The sequence below is a fragment of the Nomascus leucogenys genome, chromosome 22a, assembly GCF_006542625.1.
Source record: "Nomascus leucogenys isolate Asia chromosome 22a, Asia_NLE_v1, whole genome shotgun sequence".
Lineage (NCBI taxonomy): Eukaryota > Metazoa > Chordata > Mammalia > Primates > Hylobatidae > Nomascus > Nomascus leucogenys.
The window spans coordinates 119,377,518-119,402,292 of record NC_044402.1 but is presented as its reverse complement, the minus strand read 5'-3'; the positions used below and the strand labels follow the sequence as shown (position 1 = coordinate 119,402,292).

The following is a 24,775-nucleotide window of genomic DNA, read 5'->3' as shown; positions in this document are numbered from 1 at the left end:
AAAAATTAGCCGGGCATGGTGGCGGACGCCTGTAGTCCTAGCTACTTGGGAGGCTGAGGCAGGAGAATGGCCTGAACCCAGGAGGCAGAGCTTGCAGTGAGCCGAGATTGCACCACTGCACTCCAGCCTGGGTGACAGAGCGAGACTCCGTCTCAAAAAAAAAAGAAGATAGGACTGACTTGCCTGGAACCAAATAGAGAGGAATGTAGGAATCACATTCATTTTCTCTTATGAGATAAATCCCAAGCTCTCTCTCCCTAAGGAAAGGTGGAGGAGCAATATATCTCTTAAAGCCCTACTAAGAGAGGAGGGTCAAGAATACAGCCTAGTGAGAAGGGTGGGTCCGTGTAAGTTAAGATTAGGGAAATTACAGGTAGCTCTTGTAGAGCACAGTTTAGCAATGCCAAACAAGTGAGCAAACCTGAGGAAAAGATACAGATTATGGCAGCTAGAGCTGAGGGAGGTAAACCTACAAATTACTGAAAAGTGAAACCAGTGGAAGGGTTTATGTAACAGGGTGACTCGCTCTCCTGAAGCCTTGCCCTTTATCAGCTTCAGGAAGGAGCCTCTTTCCTCCTTCTCAGGTGGGCTCTGGAGTGGCAGTTCTCAAAGGATGGTCCACAGACCCTCAGGGGACCCTAAGATCCTTTCGGCGGTCCTGCTACATAGAAAATATTTTCATAACAAAACTAAGAGGTAGCTGGGTGGGGTGACTCATGCCTATAATCCCAACACTTTGGGAGGCCAAGGTGGGCAAATCGCTTGGGCTCCAGAGTTCAAGACCAGCATGGGCAACATGGTGAAACCTTGTCTCTACAAAAAAAATACAAAAAATCAGCTAGATGTGGTGGTGCGTGCCTATGGTGGGAGGATCACCTGAGCCTGGGGGGTGGAGACTGCAGTAAGCCATGATCATGCCACTGCACTCCAGTCTGTCTTCGAAAAAAAAAAAAGAAGAAGAAAAAAACCTAAGATGTTATTTGCCTTTTTACTGTGCTGACCTTTCCACTGATAGCGCAAAAGCCATAATGAGTAAAACTGCTGGTGACTTAGCATGAATCAAGACGATGGCACGAAGTTGGATTCTTACCCACTACACTTTTCCACCACACAGTGAAAGAATACAGCCAGGTTTACTTGATGGCACAGTGTAAATTTTTTTTGTGTGTGAGACAGAGTCTCGCTCTGTTGCCAGGCTAAAGTGCAGTGGCGCGATCTTGGCTCACCGCAACCTCCGCCTCCTGGGTTCACACCATTCTCCTGCCTCAGCCTCCTGAGTAGCTGGGACTACAAGCGCTTGCTACCACGCCCGGCTAATTTTTTGTATTTTTAGTAGAGATAGGGTTTCACTGTGTTAGCCAGGATGGCCTCGATCTCCTGACCTCATGATCTGCCCTCCTCGGCCTCCCAAAGTGCTGGGATTACAGGCGTGAGCCACTGCACCCAGCCCGACACAGTGTAAATTATATTAAATCTCAATCCTTGAGTATACTTTTTAATATTCTGTGTGATAAAATGTGAAGTATATATAAAACATTTATGCTGCATACAGAACGTGTTGATTATCTCTAAATAAAGCACTGTGTGATTGTCTGAATTGCAGGATTTTGCTGTGGAACGCCATGTTTACTTGAAAGAATGAATGACACATAAGTAATAGTTATTCAGACTTCGCTACTTGGCAAAGGTTCTGGAAAATGAAACAAAGTAAGCCTGTCACTTCAAGGAAACCAACTGACTGTACTTGTTGCCAATGATAAAATCTGAGCTTCCCAAAGAAAATTAGAATTTTGGCAAAATGGTATCTGCCACCATGAGTTTGAGTGCTTCCCAATACTTAACTACTTCTCTGAAGAGATTGTGGTGATGTGATTTTTTTTGACACTATACAATAAACTGTGACACGTGGGAGATCTGCTTAACTCAGTGAACCAGTATTTTCCTAACAGTCATGCCTCACATAGTGTTTCAGTCAACAGATAGTCCCCATAGAAGACAATGTCCCATAAGATTATCATTCCAGGCCGGGTGTGGTGGCTTGCGCCTGTAATTCCAGCACTTTGGGAGGCTGAGGCAGGTGGATCATGAGGTCAGGAGATCAAAACCATCCTGGCTAACATGGTGAAACCCCATCTCTACTAAAAATACAAAAAAATTAGCCGACCATGGTGGCAGGCGCCTGTAGTCCCAGCTACTTGGGAGGCTGAGGCAGGAGAATGGTGTGAACCGGGAAGGTGGAGGTTGCAGTGAGCCGTTATCGCGCCACTGCACTCCAGCCTGGCAACAGATTGAGACTCCCTCTAAAAAAAAAAAAAAAAAAAAAAATTATCATTCTGTATTTTTACAGTAGCCTTTTCTATGTTTCAATGTTTAGATGCATTGTGTTGCAACTGTGTTGCAACTGCAGACAATACTCAGTATGGTGACATGCTTTTCAGGTTTGCAGCCTAGGAGCAATAGGCTATACCATGACTGTATAGCATGACTATATCACATGTTACAGAATCATGTATGGATCTAAGACCCATTCAAAGTGAGACAGATCCATGGATTTTAACATAACAAAGTATGAAATGTTCACTGATATCATTTCAGATTCCACACTGTAACTAGCCTTTACAAAATCATGCCTTGTTTTGCATAGTACCAATACCCACAATTATCTGAGAAGACTACTGAAATACTTCATCCTTTTCCAGCCATCTGTGTGAGGCTGGATTTTCATTATTCAATCAAAACAACTATCACAATGGATTGGAGAAACAGATATGAAAATCCAGCTGTCTTCTATTAAGCCAGACACTAAAGAGATCTAAAAAACAATGCCACTCTTCTCACTAATATTTTTTTTTTTTTTTTTTTTTTTTTGAGACGGAGTCTCGCACTGTCGCCCAGGCTCGAGTGCAGTGGCGCAATCTTGGCTCACTGCAAGCTCCGCCTCCCGGGTTCACGCCATTCTCCTGCCTCAGCCTCTCCGAGTAGCTGGGACTACAGGCGCCCGCCACCACGCCCGGCTAATTTTTTTGTATTTTTAGTAGAGACGGGGTTTCACCGTGGTCTCGATCTCCTGACCTCGTGATCCGCCCGCCTCGGCCTCCCAAAGTGCTGGGATTACAGGCTTGAGCCACCGCGCCCGGCCTAATATTTTTAAAACAGTAACATTTTTTAAATGAAAACATTAAGTGAACTTATGCTAACTATAACTTAGGTTAGAAATGCTGTTTGTGTTAACTAACTTACGTTAGCATAAAGTTAATGTAAATTGTAACATAACTTATGTAAAAATGTTATTCATGTTAGTAATGGGCTAATTACTTCTAAATGAATATTTCAGTTTCTAATATGATAAATATTAAAATATAGGCTAAGCGCAGTGGCTCAAGCCTGTAAGCACTTTGGGAGGTTGAGGCGGAAGGATCGTTTGAGTCCAGGAGTTCGAGACCAGCCTAGGCAATATAGTGAGACCCCCAAATCTAAACAAAATTTAAAAATAAAAAATTGAATATTGAAATATATATATATCCCTTTTTTTAACTGAAGATTCCAAAGACCTTTTTCAAGCACATAAAGAAATCCTGAGCCCAAAAACTCTGAGCTCTGAGCGCTGCTGATCTAGAGAAGCACTAGGGTCCAGCATATCTATGAGGGCTCTGAAGGACAAGGTCCTTTGTATTGTAAGGCCTAAGAGAAATGAGCACTCTCAGTATTTGTTCCCAAGTCTACCAGAAGAGAAGGTAAGAAGTAAAAGGCATTAAAGGAAAACCTTTTCTCTGTAATTTACTGACTTTTGGTGATTTACCAAAGCACCTGATCCCAGGCTAAAATTCAGACACTATGATCAGACAATTCCAAGGTCATTGAAGGAATCTAGTGAGAAAGCTAAATCCAACTCCAAAACATGAGTATCAGATAGATTCTGAAGTTAAGGCTTCATGTAGATACAGATTTTTTCAGCAAATGACAACTTCCTATTCACACATTCATTTCTGCATTTGGTTATGTATTCTCTCTGTCCTCTTCTTCCTTCTTCTTTCCTCTACCCATCCTTTCAATATTGGTGTTCCTCTGAGTTCAGACTTCTCACTTTGCCTGGCACACAGTGAGCACTCAACAAGTGGCAGCTGCCATTATTACCTCTCTCCCAGAGCAATCCCTTCCACGTCACGGCTTCAACCACCTCCTATATTCTCAACTCTATCATCACCCAGGCCTCTCTTGTGAGCTCCAGACCTACAGAATGAACTCCTGGGCCTTTCTACCTGGATGTGCTGCTACATCATCACCCTGAAATCAGAAACTTACAATCATTCTACACTGCTCCTTGTCCCATTCTCCTGCCTCTATTCTGCCACCAGGTTTTGTCAACACTACCATGGTTAACATCTCTCTAAACCCTCTCCATTTCCACTAGAGCAACCATAAAGCCTTCATCATCTCTAGCCTAGGCCACTATAACAGTTTTCTCATTGGCTCCCTGCCTCCAGTCTAAAATTCTTCCTATTCAACCAACATATTGACACTACAGTAATCTTAAATCCAAATCTGACATTATTTTCCTGCTAATTATCTTTCTGTGGTTTTCCTGGAACATATTCTTTACATGATTTTACTCGTGTATCCCTGAAAGAATTTTTAAAACCATGTGTTCCTTACATATAAGGTAACGTCTAGGCCAGACACAGTAGTTCACTCCTGTAATCCCAGCACTTTGGGAAGCTGAGGCAGGAGGATCACTTGGGCCCAGGAATTTGAGACCAGCCTGGGCAACACAGAGAGAACCCTATCACTACTAAAAACTTTTAAAAATTAGCCAGATGGGTGGCGCATGCCTGTAGTCTCAGCTACTCAGGAGGGTGAGACGGGAGGATGGCTTGAACCCAGGAGTTGGAGTTTACAGTGAGCTATGATCACACCACGGCACTCCAGCCTGGATAATCTCCTGGGCTCAATACATCGTCCCACCTCAGCCTACAAACAGCTGGGACTACAAGAGCACGCTACCATGCTTGGCTAATTTTTATTTTTTATTTTTTGTAGAGAAGAGGTTTCGCCATGTTGCCCAGGCTGGTCTCGAATTCCTGGGGCTCAAGTGATCAGCCTGCCTCGGGCTCCCAAAGTGTTGGATTTACAGGTGTGAGCCACCACACCCGGTGTTAAAATAGGTATAAACTATCTTACCAAGTAACACACACCTGAACTAAAAGAAATCTCTTTAAAAATTTTATGCAAGTTTTATCCAAAATAACTTAAAAATTCCATTGTCCCAAAGGACATTCCCGTTACATTTAACTGTTATGTTCTTGTCAGAATATCCTAACAAAGAATACACTTTACATGAATGGGATTGTGTATTGGCAAGCCTTCTGGGTTGAGAGGTAACTTAAATCACTAAAGGAGGTGTTCCTGAAAATAAATATTTCCAAAGTATTCCTTATTTGTATCTGAGGACATTTTTACACTCAGGTCAATACACCATATTAAAATTTGGGAAGTGTGAGGGATTTGCCACACACAGCCTCCTCCCCTTTTTTTGTAAGGGCAGTCTTAGAAAAAGAGTTCATCGGGGCCGGGTGCAGTGGCTCACACCTGTAATCCCAACACTTTGGGAGGCTGAGGCGGGTGGATCACGGTCAGGAGTTTGAGACCAGCCTGGCCAAGATGGTGAAACCCCGTCTCTACTAAAAAATACAAAAAAATTAACCGAGCGTGGCAGCGTGCGCCTCTAATCCCAGCTACTCCGGAGAATGAGGCAGGAGAATCGCTTGAACCCGGGAGGTGGAGGTTGCAGTGAGCCAAGATCGTGCCATTGCACTCCAGCCTGGGCGACAGAGCAAGACTCTATCTCAAAAAAAAAAAAAAAAAAAAAAAAAAAAAAGTTCACTGGGAAGCTGAGGATCTGGAAATGTATTCATCTAAAGTTAGACGTGCAAGTGTATCCCTTGGAAGTCTAGGACCCTGATTACTCCAGCTTGAAAACCACTGCTCCAGGGATATAGTTCTAACTCAGCAAAACATCCAAGGCCCTTTGTGATCTAACCCCTATTAACTTCACTCTTTCTATTTGTCACTGGTTGGCTCCCTCCAAATCTAGCCCAGGTCTGTCAAACTGTTTCCAGTTCTCTTTTCAGTACTTGCTGTCTCTTTCCTAAAGCCACTGTGTATCTGGAATGTCCTCTCACCTCTTTATTCCCAGAAAACACTTGTTAATTTTTCAAGGATTGATTCAGTCCAATCAATAAGTAGCTGCTAACTTTCTGAGCACAAAGTGGGTGGTTTAAATGCAAACAGTGTCTCGGTATTCAGTGCAAGAAACAGAAGGATGGGATGGAACACTGTCCCAAAGGGTCCCCCAAATGCTAAATCAACAGGTGCTGCAGTTAAAGAACAGGTGATTTGGAGTATCTGAGAAAGCAAAGACGATTCCATCAAGGAAGGATTAAAATATTTCCTAGATCCAGAATGGGAATGTGAAGACCAGGAGGAATGGGAATAATGTCGTATTCTAAGTAAGTCTGGATTAAGTATTTCCTGTTCTATCACAGCACACACCACAGTATGGCAAATGCTCGTTTACTTGATTAATAATCTCCTAGACTGTAAATTCCGTGAAAACATGCTTGTCCTATTAGCCACTCTATCCCCTCAATCCCTTCCATTGTACCCAAGTTCATTAAATATTTGTCAATATCTACTAAAAATTGTTTAGTGAATGATTAAATAAAGGAATTGATGAATGAAGAATTAAATTCCACAGGATCTCAGATCCTGTTTGAATCTGTAGAGTTTAGGAACGTATTCCTCTACAGATACTGACGATGGAGAAGTGAAAAAGTAGATATCCTTGTTAAATTCGGCCCTGGAGCCTGCGAGGAGCTTGGGCTCACACCCAGAGAGAATTTAAACCTCAGCGCGGCAGGACAGAGGAGGCTCGGAGGCCAGGACTAGGGGATGGGGCAGGGTTCGGGCACCTGGAGACGAGGCCGACTAAGTTCGCGGGGCGTGGCGGAGAGGAGAACGGCTCCGAGGAGGCGCGAAGTCCCGGCCGGGTAGGAGGCCGCGGCTCCCTGGCCTCCCGGGGTATGAGGGGTGGCGGGAGGAAGCGGGGCTAGGGTGAGAGTGGCCGGAGGGCTGGGGACCCGCGCGAAAGAACTCGGGTAGAGGGAGGTCGAGAGCGTGGAACCGGCGGAGTGTCTGGGGTCGGCTCCCCTGGCTCCGCAGCCGCACTCACCTAGGGGATCCAGCTTCGCCCCGGCTCGGCACCGGCTCCACGCTACTTCCTCCCTAGGCCTGCTGGGCTACCCGGCAGCCTCAGGCGCCCCTAGCAACCACGCACCGCCACGCGTGACCCGCGCACTCGGCCGCCAGCGCCGCTGCCGCCTGCCGCACACTGCGCGCGCCCCCAGCGGACAGACCGAGGGTCTGGAAGGAGAGGGCGGGAGGCAAGCGCGGAGAATCTCGGGGGTTCTGGGGCCTGCAGGGGCGGGTCGTCACCTGCCTCGCGCACGCGCAGTCCCTTCAATGCGGTGGGATCCGGCGAGCGGAATTCTGGGAGATGTAGTCCCGGGGTTACAGCTCTGAAAGGCTCGCATTCAGGACTCTCCCTTTCTACTCTTAATTCCACCTACTCCGTATGGACTGTTTTCTTTTTTAGAGACAGAATCTCGCTCTGTCGCCCAGGCTGGAGTGCAGCGACGTGATCATAGCTCACTGTGAACTTGAACTCCTGGTCAAGCGATCCGCCCGCCGCTAGCCTTTCGAGTAGCTGGGACTACAGGCACGCCAGCATGCTGGGCTTTTTTAATTTTTTTTTTTTACTCAGGACAGGGTCTCACTATGTTACCCAGACTGGTCTTAAACTCTTGGCCTCAAGTGATCCTCCTGCATCAGCCTCCTGGTCGCTGGGATTACGACGGGAGCCCCCACGCTTGGCCTGGACTCTTTGGCCTTTCCTCAATTGAAAATCAAAGGGCCCAGGCTCTGTTGAAGGATTTCTAGTAAAAGCCTTTGAGTTTGACCGCAGGAAAGGGGAGATTGCCCGATTCACTCTGCCTCCCTCTAACCCATCCTTCCCTAACCCCAACCCACCCAGCGGGGCAAAATTAAAACCACCTGCCTGCTTTATGGGCTTCAAGTGTGAACGTTAGGAAATACTGACTCAATTCCTTATCTCATTAGCTCCCCAGGCAAGCCAGATCGTGCTCCTGTCTCAGATGTCCCTAGACCTGAGAGATTTGGAGATCTAAGAAAGCTGGAAGATGAAAGGATCTTTCCTAGGCAATTGGCTACAGAAATAAAGGGGACAAAGATAAAACTAATCTGATGAAAACAATCTGGACCAGAGGAAGGATCTCAATAAATAACTTATTTAGGCAACAGTTGTTGATGGATGCTAAAAGTATTAGATAATTTATGGGAGAATTTTACACTGAAGATAACCTACATGTACCAATCAATCTTAGATCACGAAACATGGGACAGCTGAGCATTGTGTTTCCTGATGTGATGCAATTGAACAGAAATATTTATGAGGTATAGCGTATTTTTGTAAAAAAAAAAAAACAGTTGAGTGACTCTAATCAAGTTTTGGCTGTAATTTCCAGTTTACGAGAAATAAAAAGAAACAACTGTATAACACTACAAGAAAGCAATCAGACAAATCCAGAATGTGGGCCAATGTACAGAATAAATGACCTCTTCTTCCTTCAAGAATTTTAGGGTATAAAAATGGGGAGAGGTTTTAGATTATAAGAGATTTAAGAAATATATTCAAATGTTGGCCAGGTGCAGTGGCTCACACTTGTAATCCCAACACTCTGAGGATCACTTGAGGTCAGGAGTTCAAGACCAGCCTGGGCAACATGGTGAAACCCTGTCTCCAACAAAAAATACAAAAATTAGCCAGGCATGGTGGTGCACACCTGTAGCCCCCAGCTACTCAGGAGGCTGAAGCAGGAGAATCGCTTGAACCCAGGAGACAGAAGTTGCAGTGAGCCAACATCATGCCACTGCATTCCAGCCTGGGCAACAGAGCAAGACTCCCTCTTGAGAAAAATAAAAGAAATATATTCAAATGCAATGAGTGCAGCTTGTTTGGACCCTGATTCAAACAAACTGTAAAATGACATTTTTGAGACTGAGAAATAAAAATTTTAAGTACCGCCCCAACCAACTTAATGGACCCCCTCTTGGCTGAGGGGACGCTAGAGCAACCTTAAAAACTGAGTTCCCAGCCGGGCGCGGTGGCTCACGCCTGTAATCCCAGCACTTTGAGAGGCTGAGGCAGGCAGATCACGAGGTCAGGAGATCGAGGCCATCCTGGCTAACACGGTGAAACCCCATCTCTACTAAAAATACAAAAAATTAGCCGACCGTGGTGGCAGGCGCCTGTAGTCCCAGCTACTAGGGAGGCTGAGGCAGGAGAATGGTGAGAACCTGGGAGGTGGAGCTTGCAGTGAGCCGAGATCGCACCACTGCACTCCAGCCTGGGCAACAAAGCAAGACTCTTGTCTCAAAAAAAAAAAAAAGAAAAAAACTGAGTTCCTGGCTATGATGAGATGGGAGGTCCAACACGCCTCAATATGCCCCTTCCTTATTAACCTTTAAACAGAATTCTTTCCTAAGGAGTAAGCAGAAACCAGCTCTAGAAATCAAGAAAGGGATGATTAATCCTTCATTGGTTTTAGAGGCCAGAACCAGACTCCCTACTCTTTGCACTTTCTTTCTTTCTTTTTTTTTTTTTGAGAAGGGATCTCACTATGTCACATAGGCTGGAGTGCAGTGGCATGAACACAGCTCACTGCAGCCTCAAACTCCTGGGCTGAAGCAGTCCTCCACCTTAGCCTCCCAAGTAGCTGAGACCACAGGCACAAACCACCACACCTGGCTAATTTTTAAATTTTTTGTAGAGACAAGATCTTGCTATGTTGCCCAGACTGACTTCACAGTTTCAAAATGACAGCCCATCAGTTTCACAATGCATCCCTTCCTAAAACTGACCATCATCTCCAGATGGGTTTTGGAGGAGGGTGCACAATGAGGGTTTTCATTTCCTGTGCTTTACCTTTTGACATCAGAGGGCTGAAAACTCCACCCCAGGATCATGCGAATGCAGCCATTTTTTGAATATGCAACCCATGAAGAGGCATGAAGCTCAATTGTGCATGCATTTGTTTCTTTCATTATCATGACTCCTCCTATAGCTTATTAAATATGTGTATTTAGCCACCCCACTCTGTGTAAATTCCTGTTCCCTTTACCCCTCTCTCAAAGTACTTGCTTTCAGCTTCTGCCAGAAACTATACTTCCCAGCCTGTCAGAATGGCCACCTTGCAGGCTGCAACCCTTTATTAAGAAATAAAGCTCTCCCTTTCAAATTTACGAGTCCCGAGATTCTTCATTGTCAAGACTACGTAAAAATCTGAATAAGGATTGAAAACATTAAGAACATAGCTGATGTGCCAGGCCCAATGGCTCAAGTCTGTACTCCCAGCTATTTGAGAGGCTGAGGTGGGAGGACTACTTGAGCCCAGGAGTTTGAGGCTGCAGTGAGCTAACACTGCACCACTGTGCTCCACCCTGGCGACCCCCTCTCTACAAAAAAAAAAAAAAAAAAAAAAAGCAGCATAGACAATATTAAGAAACCACTATTTATTCTCTTATTGTAGGGAGCTGAATGGTGGGCACCCATTCAAAAGATGTATCTGTGTCCTAATTCCAGGAACTTGTAAATATTACCTTATCTGGTTGATGGAGTTTAGGAAATGCCACCCCAAAACATGACACTTTGGTATGTTGATTACTTTGGACAAAGGGCACAAGGTAATAGCAGATGCAGTCGGCAGGGGGTTTGTCTGAGTTCCTCCAAAAGGAACTCAACTGGTATGAATCCTTTCCCTGAGAATATTATCAACTAGGAAAAATAAACTCAGATCACAGGAGAGGAAACTGGAGGTTGACACTGTGCCCAGTCACCTATTCTCCTGAGGGCTGCTGTGAGATAATTTTATTTCCTGAGAGACTTTTATCTACAGAACAAGACCACTTACATTCACCATGGAATTCCTCCCCTCACCATCCCATAACTTGAGTCTCCACCACCTCCCAGAAGTCCCAAGTTCCTATGCCTTTCTGTAGCTCAAGATGCCATATAAGCCTTGAACATCTGACCCTTCTTTGAGTCTCATATTTTGTAGGACACTTATGTGTATGTACAAAATTAAATATCCTGTTAAACTTTTTTTTGTTTTGAGACAGGGTCTCACTCTGTTGCCCAGGCTGGAGTGCAGTGGCATGATCTTGGCTCACTGCAGCCTCTGCCTCTTGAGTTCAAGCGATTCTCATGTCTCAGCCTCCTCTCGTGGTGATTACAGGCATGCATCACCACGCCCGGATAATTTTTTTTTTTTTTTTTTTTTTGAGACGGAGTCTCGCTCTGTCACCTAGGCTGGAGTGCAGTGGCGCAATCTCGGCTCACTGCAAGCTCCGCCTCCCGGGTTCACGCCATTCTCCTGCCTCAGCCTCTCCGAGTAGCTGGGACTACAGGCGCCCGCCACCACGCCCGGCTAATTTTTGTATTTTTAGTAGAGACAGGGTTTCACCATGTTGGCCAGGCTGCTCTCCAACTTTCAACCTCAGGTGATCCATCCGCCTCAGCCTTCCAAAGTGCTGGAATTACAGGTGTGAGCCACCATGCCCAGCTTTTTTTTTTTTTTTTTTTTTTTTTTGAGATAGTCTCTCTCTGTCATCCAGGCTGGAGGGCAGTGGCACGATCTGGGCTCACTGCAACCTCCGCCTCCCAGGTTCAAGTGATTCTCATGGCTCAGTCTCCCAAGTAGTTGGGATTACAAGTGTGCACCACCATGCCTGGCTAATTTTTGTATTTCTGGTAGAGATGGAATTTCACCATGTTGGCCAGGCTGGTGGCAAATTCCTGACCTCAAGTGATCTGCCTGCCTCGGTTTCCCAAAGTGCTGGGATTACAGTCATGAGCCATCACACCCAGCTGATAAATTTTTAAAAGGAATATGGTACATAGAGCCAAAATATTGATGATAGTAGGGCAAAATGCTGATGACAGCTGAATCTGTAGGATCAGGGTCTGGGGGTTTATTATGCCATTCTCTCTACTTTTATATGGTTGAAAACTTTAAGTTCCCCATTACCACCAAAAAAGTTAAAACACATACCTGTTCATACATACAAAATCAAACACAGGCACAAATCCTCAAACCTTCCAAACATTCTCTGGATTCCAGGCACTACACAAAACATTCACTCCAAATTCTCTTAGTACTCTGTCAGTCCCTTGTGCAATAATTGCTAGATGTAAAATTGTTGATACGGTATTTCTAATCCTTCAGACCGAATGCTTTCAAGGACATGGATGTGTTTTCTTGTTTCCACATAAAATGATCAACTATTGCTTTATGTGCTAGTCTAAAAAGTTTAGGTATAAGTTTCTTTTCTTTCTTTTTTTTTTTTTTTTGAGACAGAGTCTCGCTCTGTCGCCAGGCTGGAGTTCAGTGGCACAATCCTGGCTCACTGCAACCTCCACCTCCTGGGTTCAAGGGATTCTCCTGCCTCAGCCTCCTGAGTAGCTGGGACTACAGGCTTGTGCCGCCACGCCCAGCTAATTTCTGTATTTTTAGTAGAGACGGGGTTTCACCATGTTGGTCAGGATGATCTCGATCTCTTGACCTTGTGACCCACCCGCCTCGGGCTCCCAAAGTGGCCAGGATGTCATTTATTCCATTACAGTATTCTTCCTGTGGGATTACAGGCAGTTTAATTTCTTTTTAACAAATTGTTTATGTACCAGATAGGAATGATATTTCAAGCTAGTATTTAGTTTATTATTTAAAAAAATAAATAATTCTTACATAAGGTAACTCCCCTTAGTTTATCTTTTAGGAAAACAATCTAGATTTTAAAATACTGTATTTGCCTAGACAGGTCTTAGTGAAGTCAAGAGCATGGCTGACTGACTGCCTGGGTCCTAATCAAGGAATAGACACAGGAGATTTGAGCAACAGAATTTACAAGAAGAAAAGTGCTTCTAACGTCTTCATCTATCCAGAGCCAATGAACAATTTAAAGGAAATAGGAAGAATACTGTAATGGAATAAATGACATCCCAATATATAATCAGCCAAATCTAATGTGAAGGCTACTGCTCAAATGATCTGGTTTATTCAATCAAATTGTACCTCCCAAAAGTAGAGGGAACTGTTTTATATTAAGAATCTTGGCTGGGCGCGGTGGCTCATGCCTGTAATCCCAGCACTTTGGGAGGCCGAGGCAGGTGGATTACCGGAGGTCAGGAGTTCGAGACCAGTCTGGCCAACATGGTGAAACCCCATGTCTACTAAAAATACAAAAAACCTAGCTGGGCATGGTGGTGTGTGCCTGTAATCCCAGCTATTTGGGAGGCTGAGACAGGAGAATCGCTTGACCCTGGGAAGTGGAGGTTGTGGTGAGCCAAGATCATGCCACTGCACTCCAGCCTGGGCAACAGAGCAAGACTCTGTCTCAAAAATAAATAAATTAAATAAATAAATAAATAAATAAATAAAATAAAATCTTTTTTTCAGATCTCAGCAACTTCTAAAAAAAAAATTTTTAATTTCATTCATTCTATCCTGATATTAAGAATCTTATGAGCAAGTCAACCAAATGCAGTAAGTAGACTTCATCTAGATCTGTATTTGAACAAACTAACTATAGGCCAAGAAATACTGAGGTCAGATGAGATATTTAATATTAAGCAATTGTTAATTTTTGTCAAGTACAGTACTATACTGTGGTTTTGATAAAAATGAAAAACAAAAGTCCTGATCTGCCACAGACGTATCCTAAGTATGTACGGATAACACTGTTAGCCAGGATTTGTTTTAAAATAACCCGAGTAAGGCTGGGGCAGTGGCTCACACCTGTAACCCCAGCATTTTGGGAGTATCACTTCATCCCAGGAGTTCCAAACCAGCCTGGGCAACACAGTGAGACTCCATCTCTATAAAAAATACAAAAATTAGTCGGGTGCCTGTAGTCCCAGCTACTCAGGAGGCTGAGGTGGGAGGATTTCTTGAGCCTGAGAGGTCGAGGCTACAGTGAGCCATGATCATGCCACTGCTCTCCAGCCTGGGTGACAGAGCGAGACTGTCTCAAAAACAAACAAACACCTGAATAACAAAATAGATATGGTAGCTGCTCAAGTAGTGATGGAGTACACTGAACTATCCTCTACCTTTGTGTGTGTTCAAACATTTCCAACTGAAAGACAACATGTTCACAATTGAACTTGTTCCCACCCATTATCACTCCACTGCTAGCCTTCCCCATTTCAGTTAATGGCAATTCCATTCTTCCAGTTGCTCAGACCAAAAACCTTGGAGTCATCCTTGACTGCTTTCTTTTGGTCATACCTCCACCTCCAATCAGTCAAGAAATCCTGTTTGTTCCATGTTCAAAATATATTCAAAATCTGACTACTTTTTTATCACTCCATTGGTATCACCCCAGTCGCCATCCAGGACACCATTGTCTTGCCTGGATTATTATAACAATAGCCTCCTAACTGCTCATCCTACTTCCCATTCTCCCCTACTCCCCATAGCCATTCACAAGACCAGAATGAAGAGTGATCCTTTTAGGATGCAAGGTAGTTCATATAATTCTCTGTTCAAAAGCCTCCAATAGATGCCTCCTCTATTCAAAGTCAGAGCCCAAGTCTTCACCAAGGTCTACAAAGCCTACAACATCTGGCCCCCACCATTACCTTCCTGTCTCATTTCCTACTATTCTCCACCTTCTTTACTCACTTAATCCACACTGGTTCCTCATAGCTCCTCAAGCATGCCAGGCATGCTTTCATCTCAGGGCCTTGGTTTTTCCCCAAAATAGGTGCACAACTCACTCCCTCGCCTCCTTCGAGTCTTTTCTCAAGTGTCACCTTCTAGTGAGGCCTACCCTGACCATCCAACTCAGCACTCCTCATCCCCTTTCCCTGGTTTATTTTTCTCCATAGCTTTTATCACCTTCCTACATACTATTCTTTTAATAATTTCACTATCTCCCCGACCAGAATGGAAACTGTATGATGGGCACTGTTTTATCTCCTGTACCTAGAATAGTATCTGGCATACAGAAAGGACTCAAAAAATATACATTGAACTGAATTGAGATAATCTGGATAGGAGAAAATTATGGTGCTCCCTAGAAAAATATTATTTTTGCTAAAGTATAAACACTGTGGACAATGAAGATGAGGGTTAAACAAAATTTCTTATAAAAATAAGGGCATTTTACTTGTCTTTCATTTCTAAAACAACTGGAATTTAAGGAAAGACAGAAAGGAGTCTCCTCATTTTATGGATGGAGAAATCAAGGCCCTGGAAGCTTGTTCTAAGCCATCCAATGAGTTAAGGTTTTCCAATGCTTCCAGTTAGATTATAATTCTAACAGGTCTGACTAAAAGCCCTTTCTGGTAAATTGCACAATCTTTATAATAGCTATCCTTCTAAAGCAGCTTGGAGTCCCTACACATCAGAACTCCACTAAATATTAAAATTAGTCACTAAGTCTGAGCAACCTAATTGACCGCTCTGTTGAATCTTACCCTTTCCTATTTCAGCTCCACCGGCCTTGACTTGAAAGTAGGTAACCAAATATAGTTCATCTAGGAAGGGGGAAATTGGAAGGCAAGAAATGATATAAATAAGCTGCCAGACCAGGATCTTGTGTGAACAGGACACCAGCACCTCCAACACCACATAGAAGCTGAAAGAGGGGTTGAGCCTCCCAACCCTTGTCCTGGGAGCTTTAAGTATGGTGAGGCACGATTTTTATTAAAAGAGTTTACAAACAGAACTATTAAACACACACACATACACACACACACACGTATACACACACACCCCAAATAAAGATACACTCTCCACGCCCACCCACAGATAGGAATGCTGGCTAAGGGATAATCCCTCAATAACAGGGACTGATGGCACTGATCCCCACAGCCTAGAGCTGAGACAGGCTCAATCTTCATCACTGTCCTGGGGCCAGCACATCTAAGGCAAAAACCTGCTAGGAAGATTAAAGGAGCTCCAGAAAGGAAGGTTTTTCCCTAAGGTCCGTGAGGCAGGTCCCTAGAGTTAAAGGCACATTATTGGAGAAAAGGCCCCTGGATGTAGAGAAGAAAGGACTCTTCTCTGGCACCAACAGCAATAAAATTTACTGGTTGAAAACATCCTGAATCTGGGAGAAGGAAGAAGCTTTATATATAAATCTCTTCTAGTTTCTTGTTCTCAGTTGAGTTGGCAGCTTATCTCTTTTCTAGTCTCTTTAGCTCTCAGTTGAGTTGGTGGCTTGTGTAGTAGAATAAGAAAGAGCTGGCAACCAAAGTTGGAGGCTGGACCTCAGGAATCTGGAATCACATGCTATGGGCTGGCCTCAGGAGGTGAATGAGTTTCCTGCAGTGTTTGGCAGAGGCAGGCCCAGGACTGCTGTGTGGCAGTGACTGATTCCCCAGAGAGAGCAAGGCTAGTTTCTCACTGGCACCCAGGGACACCAGTACCTGTAGGATAGAGAGCAGATGATAGAACAGAACATGAGGCTCAGAAATGGTGGTGTCTGGGGCAGGTGCAGAGGACTCTCATTTACCCAGGAATTCCCACTCGAGAAGAGGAAGAAAAAGGAAATGGGCTCTTGGGGACTTGGAATAGACTGAATGGCAGAAGAGAAACCTTGGAGATAGGAATCATCAGGACCAGAAGTCTACTTCCATTCTCTGGTTACAGACCATGAAACCAAGGCACTAAGGGACACATATACTTGTCCCCAGGAAGACTTGATGAAATGCAGCAGTAACTCACAGTAAGCCAAAAGGTCTAATTCCTAGCCTTCGATGCAGACCAGTGAGTTCTAACCTCATTACCACCAAGAATCCCATTAATTATTTTCCCCATGGATTGCACAAGATTCCTATGGGATCTTCACCGTTGGCCAGGCAAGGTGGCTCACGCCTGTAATCCTGCACTTTAGGAGGCCGAGGCGGGCGGATCACGAGGTCAGGACATAGAGACTGTCCTGGCTATCACAGTGAAACCTCGTCTCTACTAAAAAAAAAAAAAATACAAAAAATTAGCTGGGCGTCATGGCAGGTGCCTGTAGTCCCAGCTACTCGGGAGGCTGAGGCAGGAGAATGGTGTGAACCCGGGAGGCAGAGCTTACAGTGAGCCAAGATCACGCCACTGCACTCCAGCCTGGGCAACAGAGTGAGACTCTGTCTCAAAAAAAAAAAAAAAGATCTTCACCATCCTCTCAAATTTCTGCTCTGCATGAACTTCCCAATGCTACCACTTTGAGATGTCATAATTTGTATTACCATATGTAGATATCTGTGATTTCCAATGGGCTTTTTTTTTTTGAGACAGAGTCTCGCTATGTCACCCAGGCTGGAATGCAGAGGCATGATCTCAGCTCACTGCAACCTCCTCCTACCAGATTCAAGCGATTCTCTTGCCTCAGTCTCCCGAGAAGCTAGGATTATAGGCACCTGCCACCACACCCAGCTAATTTTTGTATTTTTAGTAGAGACAGGGTTTCACTATGTTGGCCAGGCTGGTCTCAAACTCCTGACCTCAAGTGATCCGCCCACCTCAGTCTCCCAAAGTGCTGGGATTACAGGCAAAAGCCACAGAGCCTGACCTACTGGACTCTTTATATACTGAAAATTGCGGTCAGGCAGGGTGGCTCACACCTGTATTCCCAACACTTTGGGAGGCTGAGGTGGGTGGATCACTTGAGGTCAGGAGTTAGAGACCAGCCTGGCCAACATGGTGAAACTTGTTTCCACTAAAAACGCAAAATTAGCCAGGTAAGGTGGTGCGTGCCTATAATTCCAGCTACTTGGGAGGCTGAGACAGGAGAATCGCTTGAACCTGGGAGGCGGAGGTTGCAGTGAGCCAACATCGTGCCATTGTACTCCAGCCTGGGCAACAGAGCAAGACTCCATCTTAAAAATAAATAAGTAAATAAATAAATTAATAATAAATATACAAAGATTAGCCGGGCATGGTGACAGGCACCTATAGTCCCAGCTACTCAGGAGGCTGAGGCACAAGAATTGCCTGAACCCGGAGGCAGAGGTTACAGTGAGCTGAGATTGCACCACTGCATTCTGGCCTGGGCGACAGAGTGATATTCAGTCTCAAAAAAAAGTGGCTCACGCCTGTAATCCCAGCACTCTGGGAGGCCCAGGCAGGTGGATCACCTGAGGTTGGGAGTTCGAGACCAGCCTGACCAACATGGAGAAACCCTATCTCTACTAAAAATACAAAATTAGCCAGGCATGGTGGCACATGCCTGTAATCCAGCTACTCGGGAGGCTAAGGCAGGAGAACTGCTTGAACCTGGGAGGCAGAAGTTGCGGTGAGCTGAGATCGCGCCACTGCACTCCAGCCTGGGCAATAAGAGTGAAACTCTGTCTCGAAAAAAAAAAAAGAAGAAGAAAAAAGAAAATTGTGCAGAAGAGGCAGGATAAAGTAGTGGTTAAGAGTATGGGCTCTGGACTCAGACTTCTGAGTTCAAAAGCCCAATCCTACACACTGTCCTTGTAACTTGGACAAGTTATTAAATTATTTGTGCCTCAGTTTCCTCATCTGCAAAATTAGGATAATAATAGTTTAAACCAGATAATAAAGGTAAAATGCTTAGCATCGTGCTTTTCTCATGGTAAGTCTAAAAAAAAATAGTCAGCACCTCATGGCACACAGAGTAAAACTACTCTATCTCAACATCTCTTAGTCTTCTCTCATCTCCCTCATGCACAGCCCCTAGAAGAGATCAACTGTGGTTCTTGAGATCTCAGACATTTCCCGGCCCACTGGAGCCCTCTTCTAGCTCCCTTCCCTTCTCCAAGGCAGGAGATGGTAACTAGAAAACTCACTCCAAGACACTGTCCCTGGGAGAAATACGGCGTAAGTTTCTCCATGTCCCGATTCCAATTCTTTACAGATAATCTCAGAAATGTTGTCAACTATAGGGGCCCTGATCATCATGGTCCATAAGTGCTGTAGGGTATACCTGATGGATGCCAGGCTCCTGTTGCAGGCTCCGGAGGGCAATGAGGGCGGCCTCCTTCACATTTGGCTGGGGGTCTCCACATGCCATCTCTAGGAGCCGCTGGGGTACTTGGCACTGTAACAGCTCCTCTCCCAAACCTTCAGGTCCCAAGTTGCCCAGAGCTGATGCAACATTGCGCCGGATACCAGCCTGAGGATCTTCAAGCAGCTGGGTCATACTGGGCACTGCAGCTGCCAGGGCAGGTCCCAGAGGACCAGCCTGGTAGGCTGCATTGCCCACAGCAAAGCTGGCGCTGCTCCGCACTACAGGATCCTTGTCTCCAAGCCCAAGCAGCAGAAGGCTGAGCAGTCCAGACTGGCTCTGCAGTGCCCCACGCAGGGCCATGCTGTGTTGCAGCAAGTGTCCCAGGAGCCTATAAGTGTGTGCCCGCACAGAATTCTCTGGGTGGTCCAGGAGGCTGCGCAGGGGCCGATAGGATTCATCAGAGCCAGCCAGAAGCTCTTGGATAAAGGACAAGCGGCTGGGAGACAGGACCCTGGCGGTATGGGCCAGCAGAGAAAGAAGGTCGGAGGTCAGCAGTGGCTGGTCACTCAGGAGGGCAACTGAGAGAAACGAGACGATGGTTCTAGGGGAGGCAGCCACTGTGTTCACAAACTCGTTGAGAGAGGTGGGATCCATGAGGGCCAGGCGTGTGAGGAGGCTGATGGGCAGCTCCACTTGCGTCAACGGAAGATGGTAGCAGCAGACCTGAGAGAACAGGAGGTAAAAGGATTCAGGGAGAGGGAGAGTATATGCAGCTAGAAAGAAGCCCAAAACCTGGGAGAGAGAAAAGCCAAGCTATGGTGAGAAATGCCAGAGAGCTAGAAGTCCTGCCCCACAGCACTCCACATGAGACATGACGTGGAGCCTGAGAGAGCAGGTTCTTTCCAAGATCATTCCTTACTTTGCAAGGGCTCGGTCTCTGCCTTCAAAGACCCACTGTGAAAAAACAAAAAGAAACAACAAAAAAACAAAGACCCACTGTGCAATGCCAAGAATTGCCAGAAACATGATTCCTGGCCAAGGAGCTGAGTCTTCAGTGCCTAGACTAGGATGTTCTCTCCAATGAGCACCAACAGAACCAGGTGACGGACTGATGGAGAGGAGGAGGCACCAACCCAGCTCCCACCACATGCCTCTGCTCAGGCCTGAGTACTGTCTCCACGCCAACTTCTGAGTCAAGCCAGCTGTTCCATGCTTACAGGAGCCTAGAAGAGCCCTGGAGCTGCTGGGAAGTAAATTAGAGGATACAAGGTTGGCTATCTTCCTCTCCCACCTTCATACTAGCTGCCCAAGTACCTGCAGCAGATGGGCTGCAACTTCTGAGTCCCTGAGGTCGGCCAAGACACCTATAAGGAGGTCAGCATCCATGTCCAGCGCAAAGGGGAAGCAAAGGAGCTGGCAGACAGAGAGCACCACGACAGGGAGAAACTCAGACCCATGAGGCCTAAGGAGAGGAATGTCAAAGAGACTTGGTCTTGTTCACTTAACCTTTATCATTCCTCCCTCCCTCCTCCAATTCCTTTGCCCAGCTCCCCTTCTACAATCTCAGCCACTACTTAGGTTTCCAGCCTAAACCTGATCTCATCTTTCTTGCTTTATAGCTCAATCTGTCAGTAACTTCTTTCCTGCCTTCTTCTCTCTCCCTCCCCATTGCTGACTCTGTGGCTGTCTTCTAGCTCAAACTCACGCCTGGCGCAGTTGATTCAGGAAGCTGGGGCAAAGCAGATGCTTCAGGATGGACATGAGGATACTTCCATGCTGGGACAGGCAGCTCAGGCATAACTGGGGCTCCCGGGTAAAGGTGGCCATGGCCAGGCTCAGCAGGGCTGCCATGCCTGGTAACACCAAAAATGGAGACCCAATGGAACAGGCAAGAGGCCCAGATACCCCTGCTTCCCCACAGCTCCCAGGGCTACACCTATTCAGTCCCTTCCCCATCTTAGAGCAGCTCTAGTGCAGACACTGCTTCCTGTCCCCAGGCAAAAGCAAAAAAAAGAAACCTCTGTGGGTTAACCCAGTTCTGGGCTGCCTCCTTTTGAAGAGAGATCAATGCACTCCCAAAAAGGATACTGATAGAAAGATACCCTGGGGAGAAATCAGTGTCCAGTCTGGCTCAGGGCTTGGTGGACTGGATAGCGAAAGCTCCCCTTCCTGTGCAGATGCTTCCTCGGGGAGCCTCAGGACCACGGAGAAGCGGTGCCACAAAACGGTCCACATTTCTGAACTGGCCACATCCCTGATTAGGCTAGCCTTCTCCTGCTAGAGATAAAAGTGAAAGAGGGTGGGGGTAAAGACAGAAGTCAGGAGTCCAAATGCTTTTATTCATTCCTGTCCCTGACTTACAAGGAAAGGAAGTCCCAGAAATAATTCCTTCTGCTTTCCCACATAGTATTTCCCTGTCTTCTTATTTCATTTTCTTATCAAATCTTAACCCTCTGACCTCACAACTCATGTGTATGTCTGCTAAAACCCAGGGAATTCATTTTATCCCCCACTGGATCCCAGGGGATGCAGCGAATGGTTTCCTTCGAAGGGTCAGTACTGAGGGCAGGCGGGGAAGTTCCAAGGCTATCACAGGCACAGTAGCTTGACAGGGGAGGCTGTGGGTTCCTTCTTCATTCCTCTGGTCCAGAGGCTCCCCAAAATGCCCAGTTCCTCTCTCTTTACTTCCCATCCATCCCAAGATACATCTGTACCTCAGTGAGGAGCTGCAACAGAAGGATAAGGAGGCCATCATAGAATCCACAACTACCTGGTGGAGTCAACCGAACCTGTCGGAGAGAAACAAGAAGAATGCAGGTGCCTAAGAGGAATGGGGTGGCCGTTAAACCAAGGCAGGTCAGTGATGGTGCCATGGAGGGAACAGATTTGAGAGTCAACCGGAAGGTAGAATATATGGGGCCTAGGGGAACCATTTGGGTGGGGGAATAATGGGGAAGAGAGAACAGTCACTGATGACTCCCAAAGTTCTGACTTAGACTTCTGGATGAGTGTTAGTGCTATCACTAGTGATACAACCTCTCTGAAGGTTAACTTAGTCTAGAAAAAGCAGATGAGTATTATTACATTGGTGTGTCTATATTTCAAGTGTGTTGTGGGATAACATGTGACAATGTTTTATAAATTATAAAGAATTCAGCCACCATGGTAGCTCACGCCTGTAATCCCAGCACTCTGGGAGGCTGAGGCCAGGGGATCACGAAGTCAGGAGTTCAAGACCAGCCTGGCCAACATGGTGAAACCCCGTCTCTACTAAAAATACAAAAATTAGCTGGGCATGGAGGTGTGCACCTGTTGTCCCAGCTACTCAGGAGGCTGAGGCAGGAGAATCACTTGAACCCGGGAGGCGGAGGTTGCAGTGAGCCGAGATCACGCCACTGCACTCCAGCCTAGCGACAGAGTGAGACTCCATCTCAAAAAAAAAAAAATTCTACATATATAAAGATGACAGGCCAGGCACAGTGGCTCATGCCTGTAATCCCAGCACTTTAGGAGGCTGAGGTGGGTGGATCACTTGAGGTCAGGAATTCAAGACCAGCCTGGCCAACATGGTGAAACCCCATCTCTACTAAAAACACACAAAAAAATTAGCCAGGCATGGTGGTGTATACCTGTAATCCCAACTACTTGGGAGGCTGAGGCAGGAGAATCACTTGAACCTGGGAGGCGGAGGTTGCAGTGAGCCAAGATCGCGCCAATACACTCCAGCCTGGGCGACAGAATAAGACTCCGTCTCAAAAAAAAAAAAAAAAAAAAAAAGGCTGGACATGGTGGCTCACACCTATAATCCCAGCACTTTGAGAGGCCGAGGCGGGCGGATCACACATGAAGTCAGGAGTTCGAGACCAGCCTGACCAACATGGAAAACCCCATCCCTACTAAAAATACAAAAATTAGCTAGGCATGGTGGTACATGCCTGTAATCCCAGCTACTCGCGAGGCTGAGGCAGGAGAATCGCTTGAACCCAGGAGGCAGAGGTTGCGGTGAGCTGAGATCATGCCATTGCACTCCAGCCTGGACAACAAGAGCGAAACTCCATCTCAAAAAAAAAAAGGGATGACAATAATTTGATTATAAAGTCTATCCTTCTTTTTACAAAATGAAAGAAAGATGAGTTCCAAAGGTCTAAAAATGAAAGGAAGAAAAGTCCTGGGAAAGGAGAAAGCAGAAAGAAGGCTACATAATGGACTGAGTTCCTGAAGAATTCACAGGCTGTCAGCCACCTTTTCCATCTGTTAAGAAGAACAAGTGGGAAAAGCAGAGTGGAGGCTGCAGTCAGAGGTGAAGAAATTATGCATTAGGAAGGACTCTGCCAAGAGCATGAGCTTCTGGAGGAGGAGAACGAAGCAGGCAGGGTTCACACACTACTCAGAAAACTCAGGTTAGTCACCCTTCCTCTTCCCTTCCCTCTCTCACTCTCTAGAAGCCCTGCATATTAAAAAGAAATCTAAAGTCCAGATCAATCTGGGCTCAGAGGGGCCTATTATCCGGCGACAAATCTAGAAAAGGAAGGGCTCCTTGATTCCTTTTCCATTCCTCAGTTTACTCCAGGCTTGCTGGCATTTCAGTCTTTTCGCCTTGAATGCAGTCCTAGTGTCTGACTCAGAGAAAACATGTCTGTGCCCTCCCTGGGGTGCCTCACCTCTGCAGGGGCAGACAAGGCATGTGTGGCTGCAGCCATCCATTCCATGGGCTGGAGGTCAAAGGTCACCCCTTGCTGACCAAGCTGTCCCAATAGACAGGCTGCTGCACTCTGTGGGAGAGGTAAAAGAGGAGAAAGAATGTCCAAATCTAAATGGCATTCAGGACAGGCAGAGAGGATTTATGTCTCTGTACTGGTCCAAAAGAATGCCTCCAGAAACATATGCAAATTGGACAGTGACTCCCCCACTTCCACAAGGGGTAGATGCTAGGGTGAAAAGGGGAGGAGGGTGAAGGTTAAAAACTTACCACAAGAGAGACGACGTGCGAATGGGTAAAGAGAGTAGCAACGTCACTGCCTAGCTTCTCCATTCTAGAATAAAGAGATACATCAAGGGATGCAGCTGTATTAAATGAGGTTGGAAAGCAGCCTCCCCTCTCCCTTGAATGGCGTTCTTCACCTAGGCTGCATGTCTACCTCCAAGGCACAAGGTTGATGGGAGTCTAGGTCTGTTCTTTGTAGAGAAAGCTTCACACTCTCTATCCCAATTCCTCCTAAGGATACGCTGTAGGGTACCATTCCCCATACTCTTTGTGAGGGTTAGCTATGTGGCTAGAAGACTTCTGTGGAGACACCCTACTTTATGACTTACCCACAAGGCAGGTTTTGGAGCCGAAAGACGAGAAGGGAGAGGAAGTAGAGTGTCACTTCAGTAGACTCTTCCCAATCTACTACTTTTACCTACAAAGGAAACCTAAGATATCAGAACAACCTCTGGCTGAGACAGTGGGGCCACCAGGGGAAGCCCACCTGTGCTGCCGGCTTACCTCGCCCTGAACCAACATAAACAGGGATTCCAAGGCCAGGGGCTCCTGCCCTAGAAGATGGCACAGGCGCTCACTGACAAGGCAGCAGGAGTACAGAACCTGAGGGAGAGGGAAGGAGTCTGGCAGTGAGGCAGAGCAGGCCCCGGGCTCCAAGATTGAAGGCTCAGCTGAAACACTGGCCAGCCC

The 24,775-nt window shown here is 46.1% G+C and overlaps 2 protein-coding genes across 6 annotated transcripts in view; both read right to left on the bottom strand.

The window, feature by feature from the left end:
• The window catches only part of TTLL4 (tubulin tyrosine ligase like 4), a 45,232-nt gene extending 37,771 nt beyond the window's left edge, over positions 1–7,461 (bottom strand). For all 4 annotated transcript variants that reach the window (XR_004027809.1, XM_030802750.1, XM_030802748.1 and 1 more), the window contains exon 1: positions 7,229–7,461. The gene's annotated coding sequence lies outside the window, so the exon portion shown is untranslated. The remainder of the gene's footprint in view (positions 1–7,228) is intronic.
• Positions 7,462–15,730: 8,269 nt separating this feature from the next.
• STK36 (serine/threonine kinase 36) overlaps positions 15,731–24,775 on the bottom strand; it is a 31,176-nt gene continuing 22,131 nt past the window's right edge. The window contains exons 18-27 of one of the 2 annotated variants that reach the window (XM_030804248.1): positions 24,590–24,688; positions 24,415–24,503; positions 24,071–24,134; positions 23,763–23,873; positions 21,816–21,890; positions 21,204–21,378; positions 20,807–20,954; positions 20,416–20,563; positions 19,078–19,824; positions 15,731–16,567 (exon numbers count right to left, since the gene is read on the bottom strand). In XM_030804248.1, the coding sequence (XP_030660108.1) occupies positions 16,424–16,567; positions 19,078–19,824; positions 20,416–20,563; positions 20,807–20,954; positions 21,204–21,378; positions 21,816–21,890; positions 23,763–23,873; positions 24,071–24,134; positions 24,415–24,503; positions 24,590–24,688 (1,800 nt within the window). In that variant the 3' untranslated portion in view covers positions 15,731–16,423. The remainder of the gene's footprint in view (positions 16,568–19,077; positions 19,825–20,415; positions 20,564–20,806; positions 20,955–21,203; positions 21,379–21,815; positions 21,891–23,762; positions 23,874–24,070; positions 24,135–24,414; positions 24,504–24,589; positions 24,689–24,775) is intronic. The other variant, XM_030804249.1, reaches the window with a different exon arrangement.